This window comes from Haliaeetus leucocephalus, unplaced genomic scaffold (genome assembly GCF_000737465.1).
Source record: "Haliaeetus leucocephalus isolate CR32 unplaced genomic scaffold, Haliaeetus_leucocephalus-4.0 Scaffold143, whole genome shotgun sequence".
Taxonomy (NCBI): domain Eukaryota; kingdom Metazoa; phylum Chordata; class Aves; order Accipitriformes; family Accipitridae; genus Haliaeetus; species Haliaeetus leucocephalus.
Genome location: NW_010972579.1, coordinates 2,029,901 through 2,054,683, shown reverse-complemented (window position 1 = coordinate 2,054,683; position 24,783 = coordinate 2,029,901). Strand labels below are relative to the sequence as shown.

The 24,783-nt window shown below is 41.1% G+C and overlaps 1 protein-coding gene across 3 annotated transcripts in view; it reads left to right on the top strand.

Annotated features, from left to right (window-relative positions):
- The window catches only part of PAK2 (p21 protein (Cdc42/Rac)-activated kinase 2), a 42,662-nt gene that overhangs the window by 2,065 nt on the left and 15,814 nt on the right, over positions 1-24,783 (top strand). The window contains exons 2-4 of one of the 3 annotated variants that reach the window (XM_010561195.1): positions 5,981-6,047; positions 6,801-6,911; positions 20,615-20,825. In XM_010561195.1, coding sequence (XP_010559497.1) covers positions 20,639-20,825 — 187 coding nt within the window. In that variant the 5' untranslated portion in view covers positions 5,981-6,047; positions 6,801-6,911; positions 20,615-20,638. The remainder of the gene's footprint in view (positions 1-5,980; positions 6,048-6,800; positions 6,912-20,614; positions 20,826-24,783) is intronic. The other 2 variants (XM_010561194.1, XM_010561196.1) reach the window with 2 other exon arrangements.

The following is a 24,783-nucleotide window of genomic DNA, read 5'->3' as shown; positions in this document are numbered from 1 at the left end:
CTACTCTGTTCTTGTCAAAGAAAAGGCACTCTCTTGGACTAGGAGAGAAATTGAGAAAGGCTGCAGCAAACTCTGCTTTTAGTTTTCCAAGGACGCACCTCCTTTCTAAATCTAAATCAAATTTGATTGTCTGGCCAAACCTTGGAGAAAGCTTTGTAATTGCATAGTGTCATCTTGGAGAGGTTTCTGTACCTGCTGTGGTAGTAACAGTAACTGAAAGTACCTTTTCAATTAAGTTTAACATCACAAACACTGAGGTTACCACTTGCCCTGTGAAGTGCAGCGCTACTAAAGGTAACTAACCTCTCCAGGCACTTGGGTGCCAGGCTGAGCTACCAGGTTGACCCTTGGAAGCGATACAGTCCTCTTAATGCAGCGCTTGGCCGGTACTGTATTGATTTTGCACCTTGGCAAGGTCAATTTGACTGGGCAAGCACCATGGAGGAGGCTGCATCTCCTGCAAGCTTTCGGTATTTGCAGGACTACGTTAGACAAAAATCAGTGTTTTCTCCAGCCTTCTGGCATAGCAAGGCCATAGGGGAAGGGGTCCACATGCATGTGCGGGTGTGTGTGAGCAAGAGGGGAAGCTCTGGACTCTTGATGTGGTGTGAAGGCAGCTGGGCTTGTGCAGGGGGATGGTAGGCAGTACATGGGAAAGAGGAAAGGAGTCTGGGGTACTTGCCTTGTGGCAAAGGGCAAGACACCCTTGGGCAAGGCACCGGTTTTGAAGGCAGTTTCTTTTTAGCAAGGAAACACTGCAGCATTCCGTGAAGGCCTGAGGATTCTTATTGTGCTTTGCTGTTTGGAATTAGGGTGTCTTGAGGTTGCTGTGTTGTAAGATTTTTAGAAAGCTCTTATTTGCATTTAAATGCAGGTGGTAGGAGGTAGGCGATGTTTTCAGGTAAGAATAAGAGATCTCCTAGTGACCTACCTAGCTGGGGCCCAGATAGCAAGGTGTAGATTGAGCTTACCACTTATATTCAAGCCATACTTCACCGCTTAAGACTTATGAGATCTCGGAGTGTGATCTCATGTAAAGTTGTGCCTTGCTTTAATTGGAAAATACACACTTCAGTGCTTGTATTTTGGCTGAAGTAGTAGACAATATCTGTCACTGAGAGTTGGAAACACTGGTTTTTAGTCCAAATTCTGTATCTGACTTGCCAGTTTTTCAAGTCAATCATTCTTTCTATTTTCTCAGCTGGGAACAGGGGTTAATCAGGCTTTGAAAATGTCTCACCTGGCAGGCAGAGGTGTAAATGTTAGGAACAGGTCTTAAAATTGACAGGAGTTTAATTTTTGCTTTTTAGATAAATTTTGGGTGATTAGACACACTATCTGTGAATTCATAAAAGGAGTTCCTTATGCCTTCGAAAGGCTGAGGTTATGGTACATCGAAACACTTCAGAAATTGGTGAGGCTTCTTTTTTTCTTCAGGCAAGACAAGTGGATTTTAAAATTCTCAAATTGATGTATTTAACTTATATTCATGAATTTCAAAATCCTTTTAAAAATCTTCACTTCAGCTGCTAATGTTGTACTGGTGATTAGAATTGTTTTAATGAACACACCTTACTAGTGAAATACGGTTATTTTTAAGACTGCTAGAAAGTATTGGGTGCTTTGTATAATAGATAGGTCGTCGTTTCCCAAAACATCTAAGCCTGGCATTGGTGTTGGTGTAGCTCTGGCAATGACAAGTTTGCCCAAAGTTGAATGCTTAAGCTGCATGAGTTTGTTCCTGAAATACTGGATGTCGTCCTGGAAGATATGTGCTTACCTGTTGCCAGCAACTGTACTATATTTGAATTTTTGGTCAGGGCTATTCTCTCTGCCAATTAGCAAAAATTGTTTCCTATCTTTAAAGGAGTAATTTTGATAAGAGAGGTTTAATTCTTTCTAATTTTATAGTTTCATTTCAAAGAAAAGCAGCTGTAAGATGGAACCAACATGTTAGGGCAAGGATGACTGTGATTTAAAAATGATGTACTGTGTTAAGAAAAGGATTTAACATCATGTGAAACAGAATGAGGGCAGCTGGCAGGTCTATTAAGGGATGGAAATACACTAAAAACTTTCCAATTCAACTTCTACTTTTTTTTTTTTCCTGAAGTTTTCTGCTTCCTGTTTAGGTGCTGGATGTTTGACTCTGTGTACACACAGGAGTTTGTAACTGTCAGCATACAAAGGCTTTCCCATAGTTTCTTTAATGAGTGAAGTTAGAGTTTTATCTGATAGTGTAGGGTTTATTTTAGAAACAAGTGTAATACCTTCTAATCTAAGTTGTATTTGTTCTTCATTTACAATATTTTAGAACTGCTTTAACCCCTCTCTTGGGGTCCCTCTTGGACAAGAGCGAGAAAAGGCTGTTTCTGGAAATGCTTTTTAAAATCACCTTTGAATGTTTAAGGCCTTTCCTCTTGAAAAGGTCTCCAACAAAGTGAGAACCTGGAGGAATGAAAATGAAAATACCTTTTCCCTAAGCCTGTCTACTGCAAAAGGCCACCCTCTTTTAAATTCTTTATCAGAATTGAGGAAAAACAACTTCTGGCCCAATTCCAGGTGCTGCTGAAAAGGACCTCTTTGGAATTTAGGAGGTCGCAGAAAGGATCTCCCTCTCTTGCTATGGACAGGTCACCTCAGTCTGACAGCCCAGAGGCTGCCTAAAATGCCAGCAGCAAATACTCCCTGAAGGTGCTGGAGGAGAAGGGACCAAAGGGTGAGAACAGTCATCCATACAGAGTCCCAGCTATGTGTCCATAAGTGATTTTTGGCCGATTCATACAGAAACATTGCTCTAAATGCACACACTAAGGCAGTTTTCCCACCCCTGTGTTGGTGTGCTGTGAGCACGCAGAGAGATGCTTCCTAGTTCAACAGCAGCTACTTGGTGGCGTAAAAAGATGTGATCTTAGTTTTGCAGCTCATGTAGTTTGGGAATACAGAATGTAGCAATGGGGTTAGTGGTCAGCTTGGGAAACGTTTGGATCTTAGTTGAGTCGTCTTCTGAACCTGGCTGACTTCCTATGTGATCTCAGATAGCTGTTACTGTGTTTGCTTGCTTTGGGCCAAGAGGTTGATTGCGGTTCATGACATACTTGGTGTTTTATACTAGTGTTAAATAAGCTGAGTGCTTAAGATTTTTACCAGGACATTAAGTCCACCTGCTGTGACTGTAAGCGTGCTGCTTGATTTTACACCTAGGTAAATATGAGAACCAGCTGTTTGGGTTGGAGGGGGAAAGGAGAGGGTCTTGCTCTCCCCAGCCCCCAAACAGTTGTTTATACCCACTCAGATGAGCTAGCGCTGTGGCATCCCTGAGTCTGCGGTGGTCTGTGTCAGGGAACTAAACTGATGGAAAAGGAATCACTGATGTTAAACTTGGCTTGAAAATTTTGCTCAGTGATCTGACACTAATGGCCCAGATTGTGATAGCTGGAGAGTTGTGTGTCTGGTTTTCTGCTCTTTCTGCCTTTTTCACCTGTGTTTCCAAGCTTTTGGGAATGTTCCTTCAGATCAAACATAAAATGAACAAATGGGTGTTTATTCGTAGATCTTATCACAAAATACTAGCATCATTTTCTATGGCATAGAAAATAGGTTTCTAATGTTGTTAAATGATTTATTACTTTGAAAGAGGCCTTTTTTTCAATGTGTGAAATGCTAGCTGTCACTATTAAAAAAATGAATTATGTGAAATGTTTGATTTTTCACTAAGTGTAAAATACTTAGTAAAATCTTTTCTGCTTGTCTCCTTGCTTTTTCCACTGAACGGTGCAAGTGATATCCAGGATTTTCAAAGATATTTAGCAACAAGAACAGTTAATTTTAATCTGGTGCTAACATGCTGAGGGTCTCTGATACTAATGTCCAAGCTTATGAAGTAATTCTTTGTGGTAAAGAGGGCCTCTATGGCCGCTGTCAGGAAATTCATGCAAGTACCTCCTCCTGATGTTTGTTTCTGGCATGTTGCAAAGAATATGGCAGAGTGGTGGGATGAGGACTATTTTGCAGTAACCAAAATATGTGTTGGCAGTGCTGGTGACTCATTGCTTTTGTGAATGCTACTTTTTCTTTCCAGCTCTTCTAGACCTATTTGCAGGGATTTTATATATGTGGTATAGTAGTGTTTTGGTTTTGGTTGGGTGTGGTTGGTTTTTGTGTTTTTTTTTTTTTTTTTTTTTTTTTTTTTTTTTTTTTTTTTTTTGAGAGGGGATTGGTGTTGAGATTTTTAGGTATAGATTATTTTTCCAGGTAGCTGTTGGAAATGGAAAATAAAAATTCAGAATAGTTCAGTACAGCTGGTTTGGATGCTTTCTTCACAAGCAGGGCTCTGTGTTTTAGTGTGTGGTTGTGATGTCTTTTATTTTTTTATTTATTAATAATTATTCCATTGTAAAATATTTTACTTCTGAGAGGCGTAATACTCATTATTCTTGGCTTGTTGTGTGTACAGTGGAAAGTCTTATAGTCTTTTTGCAGCACAAGCAAATGTATTCATGCTTGGTAAAACTGGATTGAATATTACTCGTGGAAGAAGTGAAGGCACCTGGTAAACCTATATGATAGCAGATCCACAGCAATATTACTAGAGCTTGGACCATCTAACGTAATAAAGTCTTTGTGTCTTAAAAAAAATTAGAAAGAAGGGTTGGGGAATAAACTAAAAGAATGAACAATAAGTGAAAATACCAAGATGAAATGACTTCTAATTTGGTTTAATTCATGGTAGTGATGATTTTGCTACTCCAGCAAAACAAAATTTGTATTAACACTAACAGGATTTAAATATTTTTTTTTCCGCTCCTTCATTGCTGCTAAGAGATGCTTGTCAGACACATGATTGGCACTGACTTTTATCTTGTAACGTTTTAAGCATGACTCTTTGGGGATCCTCTTTGCCCTGCTATTGAAAATCTTTGAAAGTTAGTCTTTGGCAGTACTTTTCTACCAGATCTTATTTGTCTAAGTGACTGGTGATGGTTGTACTCTACATCCTTAGCTCTTTCAAAGCCCACGGGCCAAAGTGAGATGCCAGCTTCCTAAATTTAAAACTGCATCTTAACTGTAGAAGTCCCTTTGTTTCAAGGATCTTGGTCAAGATTGAAAATAGATGTAACTCTTGTTCCATGTCACTCTGATTATTGAGAGTGATCATGTTTCCTACACTGCTGAAAGAGCTTTCTCTTCCTAACCCTTAACTGTTCTGTCATTTTGTTAAATAACTTGTCAGTAATCCTCAACATTTGGGGTCTTAATTGCCCCTTTCTTTTTTTAATGTTTTTAATTTCCTAAATGAGGTATGGGTATCGTCAGTGCTTTCTTTTTGGCTTCACATGTACTGCCCATGTCTCATTCATATCTGGTCAATGGTGGATGATGGGCCAGAGCTGGTGAGGGGCCTGGAGCACAAATCTTATGAGGAGCAGCTGAAGGAACTGGGGTTGTTTGGTCTGGAGAAAAGGAGGCTGTCTGGAGAAAAGGAGGCTGAGGGGAGACCTTATCGCTCTCTACAACTACCTGAAAGGAGATTGTAGTGAGGTGGGTACTGGTCTCTTCTATCAAGTAACTAGTGATAGGATGAGAAGAAATGGCCTCAAGTTGCGGCAGGGGAGGTTTAGATTGGATATTAGTAAAAATTTCTTTACTGAAAGGGTTGTCAGGCATTGGAACAGGCTGCCGAGGGAAGTGGTGGAGTCACCATCCCTGGAGGTATTCAAAAAACATGTGGACGAGACACTTCTGGATATGGTTTAGTGGGCATGGTGGTGTTGGGTTGATGGTTGGACTCGATGATCTTAAAGGTCTTTTCCAACCTAAACGATCCAGTGAGCAGTGTGGCGATAGACTGGTGGCAAGCGACTGCTCAAACTGATATTTTGTGGTCTCTCTCTTTGTTGCCAAGTTTAATAGAGATCTTTATCTCTATTTTACTCAGTTGAAATGGCTTACTGAAATTCACTTCCTGTTTTCTTAACAGAATTGAAAGGACCTGAGAAAATTTTCCCTTAGATGACAAGCTGTTGGAAAATTGACCACTTCTAAAGGTATTATGTTAGGGTTAACTTTTTCCATAGTTACAATGAATTTTGAGAGGAGAATTTTTTTTTTTATTAAAAAAAAAAAGTGTGTTCGAATTTTCATAATCACAGAATTTGTAAGTCTTCCATGCTCATCTGTTGCAACAAAATGTTTTACGCCCTTGCTCATATGTTCAGACTCACTGGTAGCAGCTAACAGTAATGAAATGAAAAATGAAATGTAAATGAAAAAGAGGAAGACTTGGAAGGTGTAGAATTGTTGTGCTGGGTTGGGCTGTCCATGTGTCTTGCCCAAGGTGCTGTCTCTTCTTGATGGATATTGGCTTCAGTGTAAAGACTCTTTTAAATGGCGTTTTGGAGCTGGGATGTGGCCCAGGACTTGCTTCAGCTGCTCTCTGCAGTACCCTGGTTTTGCAGTACCTCCAGATGAAGGAGTGGATTATCAGTTATGCCTGCCTGATATATCCTTCATCTTCCTGTGATTTAGGGCTCAGGTAGTGCTGAAGATTAAGGTAATGCTATAATGCAAGTCTTCAGTTCTTGTGTCGATGGCACAGCATGAGCGATGTCTTCTGTTTTTTTCATAGATTATTATCATGCATCCCTTGCAATGGCGTTAGAGCCCCTCAGATAAGTGGGGTATCTCTTATTTCTATTACAGTAAATAGCTTTAGGGTTTTTATTGGGGTGGTATGCATGCATGTGAGGACCTTGTGGATGGAAGCCTTCATTTCATGGACAGGTTTTTGTGTTTTGTAGATGGTAGACATTAGTCTTTGAGGTCTGTTTTATGTGAGTTCAGTCTTATCCTCACAGACACCTTCAGCTGCTTTATAATTGCAAAACTGTTATTGGAGGCAAGATAATAAGGTAAAACTAGGTTTGAGAACTGCATCCTTTTTGTATGTAAATGCCTGAGCCTCACAAAAATGCATTTTCTGAAGCTTTACTCTTGCTCTGTAGTATTTCACTGAAATCTTATAATTTTGCCCATAAGAATTTCACTCATTCTTTATTGAACAGGTACATAGTTATAATATGTGGAGCTGGAAGGGCTACTTAAGGTTAAATTTCTCCAAGTGCTGCAGTACTGCAGCATCCTTGCCTAGACGGCCCAGGTGTTACAGCTTAGCTGTGATGGCTGAAATACTAATAGTATAAAACACCCTAAGGAAACACTTTGAATAGTAAGTTCAATAGGATCACATTTACAGTTGCTTAACATCCTGTATAAATTGCCAAGAACCTGATAGATAGATGGCCAAAGATAACCTGTCACCAGCGATAGAGACCTTTCACACAGTGTTTGCTCATTTATATATGTTTCTGTGTTAAACTCCTGTCATAATTTGTACAATGATATAAGCAGCTTTTGAAGTTCAATATTATGTTTTGTCAACTGTTTAAATATTATTTTAACTCGGCAGCTTCCTTTGGAAGCTCTTCTGCTTCACAGGGTGCTGGTTATCCTGTGTTGTTGTAATTTTCACAGTCCTTTTGTCTATTCAGTTGGTAACTGTTGTTCATTTTGTATTTTTATTTTTTAAAAAGTATTTCTTGAGCTGTCCAATCAATTTTTGTGGTCCTGGTGCTGCAGCATCCTATATAAACAGTTGTAGATGGCTAGAGACAATTTGTGTCTGTCTACTTCTCCATCAGTAAAGCAGGGATAAAATAGTAACTTCTGTGAAGTGTGCTAACATAAAATGGTAGGATGTATTACATCACTTTGAAAATTTGATAAATTTGTTTGACCACTCATAATTGGTGTTTAAACAATTGTACATTATTTACATACATATATGTTTAGGATAGTTTTATCATACATTTGATTTGTGAACTGTAAGAAGTGTATGTAGTAATAATACACAGAAGAGGTTGGTTGGTTTTTTTGGGTGGTTTTGTTGTTTTTTCTGCTTACTGGCTCCTATAGTTGTCTTGTAGGCTTGGCAAAAATTAGTTTCCACATCAGCATATGAGGAATAAAGATATGTTGTTTTGAATTATGATACAATTTTAAGCTTTTTTTGGTGGATTTTTTAAATATGTTTTGATTTGTAGCTTGTGCACCAGTTCTAGTTGATTTGGATTCATTTCTTCAGCATTTTGGATAAAAACCTGTTTATGAGTGAGATGAGTGAGAGAAGTAGTTTTACTATAAATGACTTAAAAAAGAAAAATTAGAAAATAAGTTTTAAAAACTAATTCTGGCAACCAGTTTTTTGAATGCAAATTGTTCTTTCCAGCTTCCAAGTGAGTGCTTTGGCTCCCTGAAAGACATACAAGAACATTTGCCCGAATTTCAGGGAATTGCTCTGTTAAACTGTACTTTAATATGTTGCTTGTAAGCGTGCAAGTAATTTTAAAGTAGAAAACCTGTAACAGCATGCGAAGCAAACCAGGGCAGTGTCACAAAAGAGTACTGGAGTGTGAACACAGGTGAATGATTTACAAAGCCAGTTTCCCTTGCTCACTTTTCCCCATGTATTTCTAGATATTACAGCTTGCTGTTTTTCTGTTGATGAACGCAGGTCTTCATGTCCAAAATTTTATGTGCGTAGAGATCTTAGAAATTCATGTTGATTTGAGTTGTGACAGCTGCAGTTTGTGATTTTTGTACTGTTTATTGCTGTTTGAAATAATGAGGAAGGGATTGCCTGTGATGTTGTGCAATGACTGCAGAATTTGGTTGTATGCCCCATCTAGGTATCTTTACCTCTCCTAATAGAGTGAAATAAAAAACAGGCTAATTGCTTGTCTCTTTGTATAAAAATTTGTAGAACTTTAAACTTCAGCAGTGTAACAAAGTTATGTCTGAATGTGACAATATTGAAACACTCATACAAACTAGCTGTGGGCAGAACCAGTGTTAGGTTTTGTCACTGAGCTCTGGGGAGTATTTTACTAAGATCTGATGCTATCCTACAGCCTGAGCTGCTGTTGGTACAGAAATGCTGGGGTGACCCTTCCTGAGTGTGTTGCTTTCTCATTGATTTTGTTGTTGTTGTTGTTTTTATTTTAATAAATTGTCAGCCTCACTTCCAAACTTACAGGATGCCCTGCTTCCCCATCAAGATCTATGACTGGCTATTGCTAACTGTCTTGCAGGGAAACTACTTTGCTGTTGTCTGCTGTTCCCAGTTTTCCTCCAAGTAACTGCAGCAATCAACCCTGCTTTGTACTTTTCCTGTTATAAGAAGCAGTCTGGCTGTGGCGGGGGGACTATCAGTTTTGCTGATACGGGCAGGACCCTGGTTAGAGGTGAGACAGCCAGACCTTGGCAAAAACATTAGTGGCAGCAGTGCTATCTGCAGCCTTGGGCATGACTGAACCGATCGATGTTTGTAGGTTATTAGGGTGACAGTGAAGTCTAGAAGCTATGTGTGTTTCTAAGAGGGCTTAAGGCTTGTACAGTTTGTGCATACTAGCCAAGAATAGCTTTCCCAGCTAGGGGCAAGTGAACTTGCCTGGTGCAGAAGTAGGATGCTGCAGGGAGCTCTTCTCGTGTAGGAGTTTGAGCGTTTGAAGAAGTCATTGTACTTGTCTGTCATGGCACAAATAGGATATAATTCTCCCAGGAGAAATGATCTCTAGTTTTCTGTATGGTGCTGCTAGAATATGCTTAGGAAATTAGTTGTGTCCACCCACGCCATCTCAGGTTGTGGTTGTTTGTTTTTGGTGGTGGTTTTTTTTTTTTTTCCCTTGAAAGACCTGTTGCCACGCTCAAGTGCTTTTTGTATTTACAGATCCTGCATTTGATTTCTTGTAGACTTTGCTCTTTCTGGCTGAATTTATGTTCAGTGTGGGTATTAAGAAGTAAGTGTCTTGAACTTGGGGCTGTTCACATAGGGGTTTTGGCAAACTGGTGAACCGTTCCAAGTGGTTGTGATCATCCAGGCGGCAGCACGCCATACTGGTGTCCACTGGTGCACACCATGGCTGGGAAAACCGATTCGGAAGTGGCAGAATTTCCCATTGTGGCATTTTGTGCCAGGCTGGCCCTGTCTGACAGCGCTGCAAGAAGAGTTGAGGGTTTGGTCTCCAGGGCTGTTGAGCTGAGCTAAAGTTACCACTATCTGCTAGTGGTAACTGCAGTTGAAGCAGGCCTTGGCCAGCCACTAGAGAGAAACAAAGAGCTCTATTCTGACTGGATATGAAAAAGATAGCTTTTTCTGGAAGGAGCTATTTCTCTCTTATTTCCCCTTTGTCTTTTCCCTTATTATTCCTTTTTTCCATAGCTGACATTTGACAGCTCTACCAGTGTGATGACTGAGTGATGGATCTCTTAATCTTGGATTCTTTCTTTTTTTTGCCATCCTGGTACACACTGCGTGTTTCCTCTTCTCTTTACAGTTAGCCCTGCACCTCTAATCTGGATGGGTAAGCCACGGCCTTGTCTTACCATTGCCCAACAATATTTCCAGAGGTTAAAAAAAACCCCTTTGCTTTCTATTAGAGTTACTGGTGATCTCTCCACACAACACCAGCAGCCTGGCATTGTTAGAGCTACGTCATTGCTCTACTGAGTGGTGATTGTCTAGGTTAAACAGCTATGAGTGCTGTTAGAAATACAGAAGTGCACTGAGCTGTATAGGTACCTTGTGCAGGGTAGCCTTTATTCAAATAACTTTTGCTCTGGAATGTGTGAACCCTCCCTGCCTGTCGATGCCAGGTTTAATTAAGAGAGAATCTCAACGATGAGATGCAGACGACTTTTTTTTCTTCTTGTAAACTTTCCCTACTTGCCCTTTTCCCCATTCTCCTTTGATCTTTAGAAAACCTCAGCTCATGAAAATAAAGGCTGAAAAGTGTCTTCTAGTTAGTGAAATATGAGTAAGAGCAAACACCTTGAATCATGGATTTGCATGTGATTTGCACGCTGCAGGCTGTCTTGTCTGTCTTCAATTGACTCAGGTTTGTAAGTAGGTAGAGCAGGGGTAAGTAATTTCCTTGTTGAGGGCTGAATAGGCTTTTTCAAACACCTTTGGGTACATGTTATCATTATGCAGCATTGCACAATGGTTCGTTGAAGGAAAACTAGCTGTGGGCTGTATAAAATGAAGCATGGCCTGAATTCAGCTAGTAGGCGGTAACTACCCAGCTCTGCGGCAGAGGGTGGAAATGGATCCCTCTTGATTTAATTCCTCCTCTATCGTGCTCTGCGGACCTGCAAGGGCTGCTTCTTGGAGCAAGGTGGGAATGGGCATCCATGGCTGTCAGCTCAGCCGTTTGGCTCATTTCTGTGTACTGCTGTCATCAGTGTACATTTCTGTGTACTGCTGCCAATAACGAAGTCGTAGCCTTGCTGAGTGAGTCTTCCTGCCAAACTTAGGGGAAATGGGAAGTAAAGAGTTGGGAAGTAATTTCTGAGGCCTGTCTGGTACTGTGGTCTGTGGTGTTTGAACTGTTTTGGAGGCGATAAAGCAGAGAAGAGGCTTCTAGTTCATTGGTTGTAAAATATGCCACCACAGTTCAATAGTGCCAAATTTAATTTATGAAGCAGAAATGACGATTCAGGTGGGAGTTGATTGCTATGCATGGTTTAAAGGGAGAAAGTGGTAGTGTATCACAAGACTTGCAGGTGGCCACAGTATACAGTGAAGTCGAGTATCACTGATTTGTTTAAATTTTCTATGCACTAATGGGCTTTTACCAGGACTCTTGCACATCTAGTCTCTAGTCAGTGCCTCCTCTGATTTTTTTTCCCTGTTGATATCTTTTTCAGTCACAAAACATAGCTGATAATTAAGAAATTGTCCCTCCCTCCCCCATTCAGAAAGTCAAACATTGAAAATTTGGGAGAAAAATTTGTCCTTACCAAGGTTTCTGCTATTGCTGTTTCATGTTTTTGTTTTGGTTTAGTTTTGCTACATATATAGACTTTGAGAATCTGATCTGCCAGTTTGGAAGGCTGCCAGAATCTTAGAATTGTAATCTGCTTCACCTACCTTTATCAATGATTATATGAAAGTTGTACTTTATTGTGCTTGCACCAAGGGGTGAGGATGACTCAGCTGTAAGCATTGTGTGCTGAAGAAGTACTAGGTGAAATATGCTTATTTGTCTCGCTGTCAAGGGGATGAGAAGGTGATGTCTACCACTGGTTGCTTCTTAGGAAACTGGGCTCTAGGTTTTTTATTTCGAACGTGGCATTTTTGCAGACTGGTTGCTTGTTTTCAGTGCAAGACTTTGCACATCTGCTAAGCACATCTCATTACAGTTTTGGAGAGACTATTCCTTCTTCTGAAGAAAAGATAGTTTCCTTTCTGTTTTTTTTTATTTCTTCTGTTTGACCATGCTTTTTTTTCCCCAACTCTCTTCTACACTTAGCAATTAAATGGCAGTCATTTTTCTCCGTGCTATGTTTTCCCTTCTGTTTGTGTGACTCAGCAAAAATCATAAGGAAATTGAGGGAAAAAGACAAATTGGAAAGAATTCGGGTGGGTATGTTATATGTGTCATTCAGTCTGATTTGGCGAAAGACTGAGGTTCTCCTATACTATCGTTAGAGTGGGAGTATTATGCATTGTCTCTGTCAGATGTAGCAGTAAAGGGAAGATGGCTAGAAAGGACCTGTTTATAAACTTCATGGCTGTAGCCTTGCTGGTTCAAGGAGGGAAATTGGTGCTTGTGACTGTTAATCTTGAAAAAAAGACTCTGGCAATTTATTGGCTCCATTAGTGGGTCAGCCTTGCTGAGCAGTCAGTTTGGTTAATGTGTCTCCCCTTGTATATCTTCATGAAAAATTTATGTTTGATGGGCTCAGATATTTTTTATTTCTGTTTTTTAGCTGTTTCCTCCACTGCACCATTTGGAGGGGGTTTCTTGCTTGTTTGTGCTTGTAAATTAGGGAGATCTGTGCTTGTTTCGAGTATCTTAGGTTAGCCTAGTTTCCTCTCCATAAAGGAAAGTCAAATAAAAATAACTGTTGGTTTTCGTGGGTATGTGGTTTGGCATCGACCAAACACTTTTATCTGAGACCCCCTAAAGCTGGAAAGAGATGTTTCAGCAAGTCCTGTGGAGACTGGTGCCTGCCATTTTAGAGGTGGGAAGGCTTTGAGGAACTGCGTGGTGCATTAGAGCATCTGCACATGTTTTTAGTAATCATAGGTGGAGCAGATTATTCTGCTGGCTTTTACTGGCCATTATCAAGGTTACTCTTGTTCTTGCTTTTGCACGAGTCCTCTTTTGCCAGGCAGAAGATCTGCGACTGCATTTGCCAAGTCTGTGAGAGAGTAATTTTTTGTCTGCCACTGCTGGGTTTTTTGCACAACTTTCTGAGTTGAAATGAAGAGATAAGTATTTTCAATCTCTGAAGGTAGTCTTGTAGTGTTCCAGAAAACTCCTTTTTGGATCTGATTAAATAAATCTCATGGATCCAAATGCTTCAAGTTGGAAAGCAAAACATCCAGAAAGATTTGTTTTCCTTTTAGTGGAGAAGACAGTCTGAGATTTATTGGTTCTGTGAATTTTTCTGCAGTGGTGGAATAATTTCAAGTTGATGAGCTGCTGAACTAACATGCTGTTAGTGATGGGGCAGGAAGTGAGCTGTGGCTAGGTAGCACCATCTGAATAAAAACTTGTCAGAAAGCTGCTTTCAGCTAATCCCTGGGAGGAAGTGAGCTATAATCAGCACTAAGTGAGCTAATCAGAGGAAATCTATTGCTCAACAGAAGCCTTTAAAAAAAGGGGGGGGGGGGGAAAGGGGGGGAAAAAAAAAACCCTGGGGGCCATTTCATTCTGCTTTTGGACTCCAAAATCTGTTTGGTCCAAGAAAATGGAATATCTGATGAAATGAGCAGCTCTCTAATCCCCACTTAAAAACTGCACAATGTGCGTATCTGTTTGCCCTCTTTTCCAGAATAATGAAGCATCAAGTCTCTTCTCCTCCAGTAAGGTGTTTTTTCAGGTATTTAAAGGTGGTGGTGTGGGGAGGCTGAGAATAAGCTAGTTACCAAAACCACTGGAGGCTTGGGGTCAGTGTACTGGGAATGAGTCTCCAGACATTTTCAACAAGTATTTTTTTAATATAAATCAAGAGTGGGACATGACTATCTTCAATCTGTCTTGTGACATGGGTCTTTTCTTGAAGCATCACATGCTAGCTCTTTTATTGTATTGTTTTTAATTACTCTATGCTTCTTTTCACTTGACATCATCTGCCTTGGAGATTTGTTTGTGAGACATTTATTTTGCTATTTTCCTCTGCTCTGGACCTGGCTGTTCCGGATGCCGCTCTTTGTGCATGACAAATGTTGCCAGTAGCACCCTATAAGGCTCTACAGGAAGACAGCAATGACAGCCGCTGCCGTGCAGATTGCTGTAAGGATAACTTTCTTTTCTCAACCCTTATGCCGTCTGCTAGAGCAGGGACAGGGAAATGCGCTTGCCATCAGGGCTTTTTTCACTTTTGATCTGTTCTCTTTTCTTCTGTTTCTTCTGTCGGACAACAAAAGGTTTCACTGTGTTGCTTTCAAGCGCTGTGCCCACTCTCTGTGACCGTGGCCCGAATGTTCTGCAGTTCTCCTTGCAGCAGTTCAGGTGGTGTCTCAATAAGGTCCCACAGCTGTAGAGGCACATCAAGGATTATGATTTCAAAAGTAAAGTGGTTGTGTTTCTTAATGCATTGTTAGCCTGAAATCCCTTACTTCTGCTTTTTGGTCAGCCCTGCAAAATAGACTTGAATTTGATGTTTGTGTTACTCCTTCTGTGTTACGTTGCTGATAGTAAATGAGTTGAGTAATTTTTACCTGCAGTAAACAGAACTGAGTTCAGTTTGCAGCTCTCTGAGCCTCCTGTCAGGGTATGTACATACAGAGGATTTGATTTATTTGACTATTTTAGTTCTGGCTTCTTGGAGATCTGTTGCTTAAGTGGCAGTGTAAAGCCAGGATATTGTGTGCCAGGAGTAGGAATTTATGTATATGTTATCAAACAGCTCTGAGCTTGATGTGTTTTGTTGATGTTTTGGGTTTTTTTTTTCCCAAGCAGTAGTCCAATTTACTTTTGCATCAAATTCCAGGCACTGAAATACAGATGCGGCCAAGACTCCTCAAATACATTAATTTGAACATCTTAAGAAGACAAAATTAAAATCATTATGATATGAGAACTTTCTACAGCAGCTGTTTCATTTGACGCATGGTACCATCTTCCTATCCCTGCTTGAGGCCTTACAGTACTACACTGTAAGACTGATGTTCGTGCACACAGAATGCATATTTAAAACTTAATCCGCTCAAGTAGAAGTGCTCCAGGAAAAATGTGACTCTGCTCTATAGCAGATAGGAAAGCGATTATCATCTATTTCGTTTTATTTCCCTTTAGTCATTCTGCAAACAGGTTTGAGAGGAAAAATGTTGGTCCTTTTTTAAAAGTTGGAGGAGCTAAATTGCAGCCCCGTGGTGGAGGGGGGCCTCCATGGTAGGGCCTGCTGCTGAACAAGCGCACCGCTTCAGCTGGGATGGGAGTGCGTGTCAGCCTTGATACTGATCACGAGGGAGGCTGAGGGAGCCAGGACCAGCACAAGAGCTGTACTTAGGAAGTTCTTCAGGAAGCAGCCCAGCTTTATGCTCACACAAGGGGGAATTGAGGGGCGGTGGGGAACCGCAACAAAAAAACAAGTCAAAGCCAGAGCATTCAGATTAATGTGCTGCAGCAGTGTGTGTTCATTAGCTTTGTGAAAATGTTGCCCAATTCTCAGTTTACTTTCCAGCTTTTACTCACTGTCAGGGTTATGTTTCAGGGTGTTTTCCCACCAGTGGCAGTGACAGGAACTGCTGTGTCTCTTCTGTGACCTGGGTATGCTGTAGGTTATTGGGCCCTTTTCTTCCCCAAAAGATAGAAAGCTAGTGAGCAGCAGAACTGACTCCTGGAACATCGTTGTAAAAATGAAACTCTGAACACCCGTGCAAATCAGTCACTGCAGGTCTGTCTCTTCAGGGGCTGGGAGGAAGAGAGTGGGTTAAGCTACACAAGGAGCTTTCCTGTGCTTGTCTTGCATCAGCCTCACTGGGCAAAGGTGGAAAGAGCAGAGTTGCACTTCTGAGGAACTTGGCTTCAGGTCTGCTACTGTCGGTGGTGGGGGATTAGGATGGCACAGACCCTGGCTGGCTGCTTGCTGCTGCCTTTGCAGCAGAGGAGAGCACATTTGCTCTTCAGCTGCTGCAGTTTTGTGTTATGATGGTGTCTGAGGCTGCTGAGGATGACGAGAGTACTTCTGTTTTTGCTGCCCCAGTGGAGGGCAAGAAACCTTTGTCAAAAGGAGGGGGACAGCTGTTGGGAGTAGGATCATATACTGGAGATGAGGACTGAGAATCAGAGCCTTGTGGTCACCAGTGCTGGTACCTGTGAGTATGTTTTGTGGACTAAGCAGCAGAACTGTTGGGACAAAAGCTTTTAGCTCTTTTTATGTCTTTTTTTTTTCTTTTTTGTGAGTGTAATGGATTGCAGCACTGTCCTGTGGTGGGAATGAATCTGTCTGAAGTCTGTAGTTAAGTATTGTTTGCAGCTTCACAGCTTGTCTCTGTGGTTCATTCCATTGCTTTCTAGTTCTTGTAATTAAATGTAGTGCAACTAGTGATTGTGGGGGAGTTGCCGATGTGCTTGAATATATTATTATTACTGGTATTATCTTCACTGGCAAAGATGAATGTGAATCCCTTTCCTCTGATTACACCCTCTTCCATATATTATCTTTGTTTCTTTTGTCATCATTCTTGCACATTTAGCATACTTTTATGAGGTTGCTCAAACTTATGTTAACCATTTTAGTAAACGTCTTTCAACCAAGCTAAACCCCCCCCCCCCCATTAATTGTGTTGTCCAATTCTGTCAGAGAAATATGAACCTTACATCCCCTTTGCAAGTACACAGACTCTTGGCAGGCAATGTAAAAATGAAAATAACCCTGGTCCTTGCAATTCCCTGCACAAGCCATGATTCAGCAAGGCAGCCACGTGGGTGATGGTGCAAGAGTGATTACATCTAGCTGCTGTGAAATGAACCCACTCCTTTCCCTCTGGGGGAGTGAGAGAGCAGAAAAGGAGCTTCAGGGTATATTTTCACTCTTTTTTTTTTTTTTTTTTTCCCTTCTTCTTTTAATCCCTCCTCCAGCCATTGCCCATAATGCCAAACCTCCGCAGCAATTTCAAAAGTAGTTCCTGATGCTGTGGAAACTTTCCCTGCATAATGAAGACAGGGTAAGGATAAAGGAGAGGGGAACTGCTCTTTTCTTCTGCACTCAGCTGTCAGAAAGAGACTAGCTGTTTGGACTTGAACCTGAACAAAATGATTGATTTTTAACTTCTGATGATTGCTTGAAGGATTAGACTTCTGTTTCCTGAAGCCATCTGTAGTGAGTGCAGCTGTTGTAATTTATTTATACTATGTGCATTGAAATGGTCCTTTGTGCAAAATAGTTTTGGATCTAGCACTTTATTTTAACAACAGTCTTTGAAACAGCCACTCAGAAATTATACTACTTTGTGTTAAGTAAATATCACATCTCCTGAGTTTTTCCTAAAAGCTGAGGTTTTACTAAACTCCAGATTTAATGAGCTTGAGGAATTTTGTTTAACTGCAAATGCCAGAGCCAGTCCCTCAGGTGGGAAGCTGATGCCCGAGCTCTTTCTGCCACTCCAGTCTGCTCTACCAGCCCTGCAGCTTGTCTTCTTGCAGCCCTGCAGCTTGTTTTCCTCCTGTAGAGCTCTTGAGCTCTACTTAGAGCAGGGTCAGGGATCTTTCTGAATGCTTTGAACGCTGAACAGCTGATCAGAGTTGCAGCTCTGAGGGTTCTGCAAAGATGCTGTTATGGCAGTTTCTTGAAGGGCCTGATTTTCTTGTGAAATAGATGAGTTTTGAATTTCCATATACTTGCTTCCAACTTGTTGCTTAACAGTTTCTTCTCTTGAGCATGCAAGGTGCTAAGGAATAATTCGTTTCAGATCAAGAAGCTGTAATACTTAGTATGCGATGGGCTGACTTGTGCTCGCGTCACTGAAAATTAAGAATTTTTACTATAGTGAGAATTTTATTTAAAAAACATGTAAACAAAAGTGCAGTAATTTTTTTTTTTTTTTTTTTTAATTTGCAGCCTGAATACCACATTACAGCATTTTGAATTTGGTGACTGGGCTTTCCAAGGGAGCATGCGGGGAATTAGTATGGGCTTGGAGGGCCAAGTCTGTTCTTGTACAGTTTCAGATGCAGGTTAGTTGTTTATCCTTACATCCTGCTCTTGCTAATATCAGGCAGCTTGAAAAACTGCACAGATGTAGGAAATAATAGGGTGTATTTTAGAAAAATACAGAAGGCTACTCATGATGTTGCTTTCTTCACAAAGTATATAATTTTGGTGTTGAAGTTATGTGATATGCTTATTTACCTACTATGATTTCTTTAGCTATTTGATTGTATTTCTCTGCTCAAAAGGAGGGGTGCTTTCTTTTAAACATTTGTTTGCATTTGAATAGCTAAGAACCCTATATCCTACCCTTTTCTGAGATTTGATTATCATAAGGGAAATGGATTGTGGTCCCCTGTACTGCCATCACTCCAAGCCCAGCTTCAGTAGGGCTCTCTAGTACCATATATCTGATTTGGTGGTTCAGACCAGAAATTTGTATGTCTCAGATTGGTGGCAAGTACTTTGTGCAAACAATATGTATTGCTACAGAAGCGTTTGGAATTAAAATCCCTGTGGCAAGGCTGCTCAGACCTGCTGTTAGATTGCAGGGTTCTTAATTTTTTTCCCCATATTGCAGTGTAGGTACTGGAAAATACAGAAGATCCTGTAGATAACTTGCAACATCTGAAAGAGCAATCAGTAAGTGAATTTGGAAGACTGTTGGAGGATGGGAATCGCAGTCTGATTCACAGCTGCATCCCTGCAGACATGTTCAAGTGTTGCAGGCCTATTTCTTGCTCCATCATCAGGCAAAGGGCTCGAAGGCAGGTTTGTCTAGGGGGGTGTTGCACAGCTTGGACTGCTGTTCGCCATCAGTCTTTAAGTAGATGGGGCAACCAGCACATGTCCAGTTTTTACCTGCACTGACAGAACTTTGCTTTGTGCTGCTTGTGCTTCTGTAGGTATTTGTATAGAAGTGATATGCTTTCATGGGCATTTATGGTGGTAATTAATTTTAATCTCTCTTGAGCTTCATGATATCAGTGTGCTCTTGTGCTGCTTGGATTCAGGCTGCTAGCCTGATTTGTTTTCCTTTTTGGGGATTTGACAGTAGTCACCCACCCAATGAAATTATAAGGAATGGCAGTCTACGTGTTTTTAGTTCTGCTGCGAAGACCATGTTATGCAAGATGCACATGTTGTGCTGAGACATTGTATAGCACAATATTTATACTTTGGAAATAAGGTGTGATAGTTGAGAGTGGATTGCACTGTCTTATCCTGACTTTCTCGAATGATACTGATAATGATTGCTCCAGTGGTGTGGCTGGGACTGAGTCATGCTTTAGGACTCTGACGGGCAGCTGGTAGACACCAGTAGGCCGTTCATTTCCCAAACTGTTGTGAGAGGAGGAGGTCAACACAAAGGAGATATATTGGCTCCTGTTGCAAAGAGGTAGCTCATCATTTGAGCGTATGGAGGAATGAGGGACATATTTGTTATTCAGCTGTCACTGAGAGGTAGTTTCTGTAAATCTTTCTTTGTGCTATTAACTCTGTAGCAGAGAGGCTGCCTGTTTCTTGGTGATCAGAGAAGAATCTCCAGGATATTATGGGAAGGGAGGAAGGGCCAGTGCAGATTTTCTTGAATGTGGAATGTGTCTTGTAGATGCTTTATTGTGCTGTGTTTTTAGCTTTAGCAGCTATTTGTTTGTGATCTTGCTCATGTTTTTGTTAAGACTCAGAGAGGATTGTGGTGATAGTATATATTCTCTTTACAAATGGAGCAAGTGTGGCACAAAGTGGTGAAGCAATCCAAGTCCTCATTCAGAAGTGGAATGCATCCAGTGGATCTTAGTCCCATGTTCTTTAATGTTGGCTGCATAATTTGGGTAGAGATAATCTTCATACAACTTAATGTGGACAGTGTGCTGAACTGTGACTTATAAGCTATTCTTTTCTCCCCAAGATCTTGTCTGATAAATGACAAGAAGGGAAGCATCTAAGGCTTTTGAAGGTGTTTGAATCTAGAGTATGAAGATCTTTGGGCTAGACCTATCCCTAAAAGATGTTGTACTTACACCCTTACATGTACTGTCCTTTTCACGTACGCAACCTTTGTGTGAACAGATAGTGAACTAGATCTGGGAATTGATCCACATTATAACTGACAGTTCTTTTTGACTGGGTTAGTTTTATCGCTGGAAAAATTTATCACTCCATCCCACAAATGCTGCTGCTGGCCCAAATGAATGGGTGGCCCAGAACTGGGAGCGGGAAGGGATCTGCTTCCTTTGGCAGAGACATCAGTGTCTGCCAGTGCAGTGCTTGCTGAGTTCCTCAGAGTTGAATTTGCACCTCCTTTCCCTGTTGGCCAACAGAAGAAACACTACATTTATGTATTCTATACTCTTTTCCTATGTTAAAACAAATATTTCTATTTCAGTGCTTTCACTAGCTATTGAGAACCATGTCTGACAACGGAGAACTGGAAGACAAGCCACCAGCTCCTCCCGTCCGGATGAGCAGTACTATCTTCAGTTCAGGGGGCAAAGACCAGTTGTCTGCCAACCACAGTTTGAAACCCCTGCCTTCTGTACCAGAAGAGAGAAAACCTAGGAATAAAATCATCTCCATATTCTCTAGCACTGAAAAAGGTAAGATGCCTCTATTTTCCAAAGTTACTACTTGCATTCCTTTACTCTTGTAAGTTTTGGTAGCACTTCAGACATTTCAGTCTAGCTTGTCCAAGTGTAAGGGATTGGAGGAAGTGTTGAAAGTTGGATATGTGTGTTCAATGAGCTGAGATGTTCTCTCTGTTTGCACTGGGATGTTTGAAGCTGAAATGCTAAGTAAGAAAAATTAAATAGCTCACTGAGGAAAACCACCACCTATTGCTTCTCATGTTTGCTGCCCAGTTTAAAGTAATGCATTTCCAAACAACCTTAATAAATGTTTGTGATTCCTTGGTATCATATTACTTACCATTTTGCTACGCTAAATGCAGATTCCTGGTTTAAACTGACCATCCAGCTCTTTTAGAAGTTACTTTGTGTTGATGACCATTTATGTGGCAGCTTGAGGAGAAAAAGGTAGTAAAGAAATAGTGGGGAGGGTGCAGTGTGCATGAAGGAGAATTGAGAAAAATTAAGTCCTTCTGTCTGTGGAACTGCACTGTTAGGATTAGTTAGTAGTGGGGGAAAAATCTGGATTGCTGTAAACAAGGATTATTTCTGAGAAAAAATTGCTGTTATGAAACTAGACTGTATTTATGCTTTGTTTCTGCCCTCTTTTCTGTATGGTGAATGTATGTACAGTGCTGGAGTCCTGATCCTGGTTCTCCAGGATGTCTGTATCCATGTACAAAAAAATAGTGCATAGATAGAAATATCTTCTAACATCTGGTACGGTAAAGCTGCGCAGGGACCTATAAGCCTGAACTGAAACTGCTATGCATTTCATTAATGCCTACCAGTTAGCATTTTTGTGATTACTCTTAAGATGCACAAGGGGAAGACCCTGCTGCTTTTAATGTCTTCTAGTTCTTCTCTTGTCTTCCTGCGCCTCATTGCTGATGTGCTGGGCAGGACTGAACCAGTCATGCTGACATAGGTTTGTCTGTTTCAGGAGACTTTGCTCCTCTGGTTATTTATTCGCTTGGCTAAGTATTTTCCCCAGGGCTGGTTTTTCCTTTTGCTCAGCTGTGTGAGCAGCCCCTCTGCAGCCATGCTTCACCCTGGAGACAAACACCAGAGGCAGGCTTCCCTGTATTTAGAAGATCTGGCTTTCCATGATCTGGCAGAGTTTCTGTGCTCAACAGTGGGCGTGTTTTCAGAAGATGGAAGGATTTGGCCAGTGTAGCTTTTGGAAGCAGAATAGTTATTTCACAAGGTCCCTTATTGTGAAATAACTGTCCGTGGCTGGGTTACAGCAGAAGAAGTGGTGGTCTTTTTTTACTGCCATGGGTAAGCCTTAAAGAGGTAAGTCTATAAGAAGAACGTGAGAAGCTACTACATGTTGGTGGCAGCACCCCAAGAGAGACACTCCAGGCCTCAGAGGCTGGTGAAGCTGGGTGCTGTAAGCTAGGCATAGTGCCACATGTCTAGAGCAGGTTCTAGCTTAGCCCTTCAATACTGCAGAAACTGGTGTTTTACCATTATATCACTGATCATGGGAGGAAGTGCCTAGAAATTGTCATGGTGAGTGCTGCAACAAAATCTTGTGGAAGGATCACATCTGTCCATCTTCAGACTAGGAGAAGGGTTTAGGAGCTGGGATGGCCCTTGTCATTATGCTATTGCATTGATCGTTTACCAGAGCATTTGTAGCCCTTTTTTACAGACAGGGATATAATCAAGTAGAACATAAACCCCATGTGAAAGAAGGTTTTCCTTGCTCTGAATTAGTAATACTGTGTAGGACTTGCTTGTGTTGTGAAATGAATTATGAATGCAAGTAGGTGCAGCGCAGCTGGAGAGCTTTGTGACATTTTATAGTGCCTTTACTTCTCCTTGGATGTTTCCTCTTTCCATCTTGACAGTGGGTTTGTTCGTTGGTGAAATGGCTGGGGAGGTGGTTGAAGGCTTGTCTGAAGTTGTATTGGCTCATCTGAAATTGCTTTGGAGTCCCATTACTTAAGCTTATTCAGACCACTCTGTAAATACTGACGTGCACCACATTTATGGAAATTAATCTGCATACTTGTTTAGCATGTGTCTGCATACTTACTGATATTTATTGATGCAAACTAAAACTTGAAGAAATAATTTCTGCTGAGAAAAGTACATTTTAGAGAAAATGGTGTCAGTTTATGTTTTCTAGATGTTAAAAAGTAATGAAAGGATGTCCTTCTGAAAAAAAGCAGAAGGTTTTACTGCATGGCAAGATAATGTGGTTAGGAAAAATGGTAATTGCATTATCTACCTTAAAGAAACTATCTGAAAGTTGCATTTTTTTAATTTGAAAAAACTTGTCAATTGGATGACCCACAGCAAGGATAATGTAAACATCCAAAGAAACGTTTTTGGCCCTCAAGACTGCAAAACTGGCTGTCAAATGTAATCAGAATATAAATGGACACAGTGACTTTCTGGCACTAAAACAATAGTCAGATGTTGGTGGTTTTGTTCATTAGCATGGCTGAGGTGCACCCTCACCAGAAATGCCCATTTAAATACCTTTTTTTTTTTTTTTTTTTTTTAAATTCTGCTGCTGGGAAGCTTTACAGAATTATTAACTTCCTGCTTGGTTTTAAAAAATATATTGGGACTATATGCAGAATAACCTGTGAACCTGGGATAGAAATTTTTTCACAGGAAATATTTCTCCAGCCAGTGCAAAAGTTTACAAATTACTACAAAAATGGTAAATTCACCATTTCAGAAAATGAAGGAATGCCTTACCAGGAGATGTACAAGACTACTGCAAACAGACCTGTTACTGGATAACATTGTTTGGCTTTGTTCTGCAGATCTCTGTCCGTATGGTTTTGCAAGCCTCATCATACCTATTGCCACAGCTCTGCCCCCCTCCCCTCCCTGGGTCTTCTCTTGGGAGGTTTCTCTAGCTTAGGAGATGGTGTTGGGGAGGTGATGTGCTTTGGGGGAATCACTGCAGACGGTGAGGTTTAGCAAATGCAGTTTGTGCCCCAAGCCTGAGCTAGTTCTGTGCTGAAATAGTCATGAATTTGAAGGGATTATTTAATGACCTAGTCATGGAGGTTTTTCTTCCCCTACTTCCATTGTTTAGGATAAATGAAGTGATAATCATCTTTTTACTGGAGTACTTAATTGCCATGAATTTCCTTGGCTAGACTTCTGAAGTCAAATGAACCTGCGTGTGTTTTTGGAAAGCTTTAAAATAGTCCCCTAAAACAAGAAATGTTTGTCTTCAAGCAGAACTTATTAAAGGAGGTGCTGTGGGGCATCGCCCAGGACCTGGGATCATGCATGTGACATGCTTGAGACCGCTGGCTCAGGGCAGATTTCAGTGGGGTTTCAGCTGCGGCTCAGTAACTCAACCTGTACTATCTAGAGTCATCTACCTACCACGACCAGGCTGTTGAGAAACATCTGTGTTTCTTGCTTTGTGTATGGAGGTCGGCTGGTGGGAAGTGAGGGATGCTTGAGGATGGGTTTGCAATGCAGGAGGGTGTGTGAAGTACCTTGGGTGACGCCTCACTGAGTGCCTGTGGCTTCATTTGGGGAAGGGAAGAGTCCAGTTGTATTTGAGGCACTTTCTTCATCGGACAGAGCAATTCTCCAATTCACTGAATCCTGAAGGACCTGCGTCTTTCCCCTCCCAGGAACAGAGGGACTATATGCTGCTGTCCCTGCAGGGCCAAGGGACCACATCTTACATTCACTTGCTGTTTGAAACGAGCGTTGCCCTTTATCAAAGGATTCCCATTTAGATACAGAACTGTGTTGCAAACATCATCAGAGGTTGGAAAGCAGCGTGGCCTCACAGTGGCCTTGTTCGCAGAGCCTCGAATATGTCCTGCCAACACATGACTCACAGGACTTGCCTCTTGACTGGAGCTCACTGCTTGTGTTTGTTTGAAGTGCTGCTCCAATCTGCTGTTCCTGTGGGCAGAGGAGTGATTTTTACTCTTCT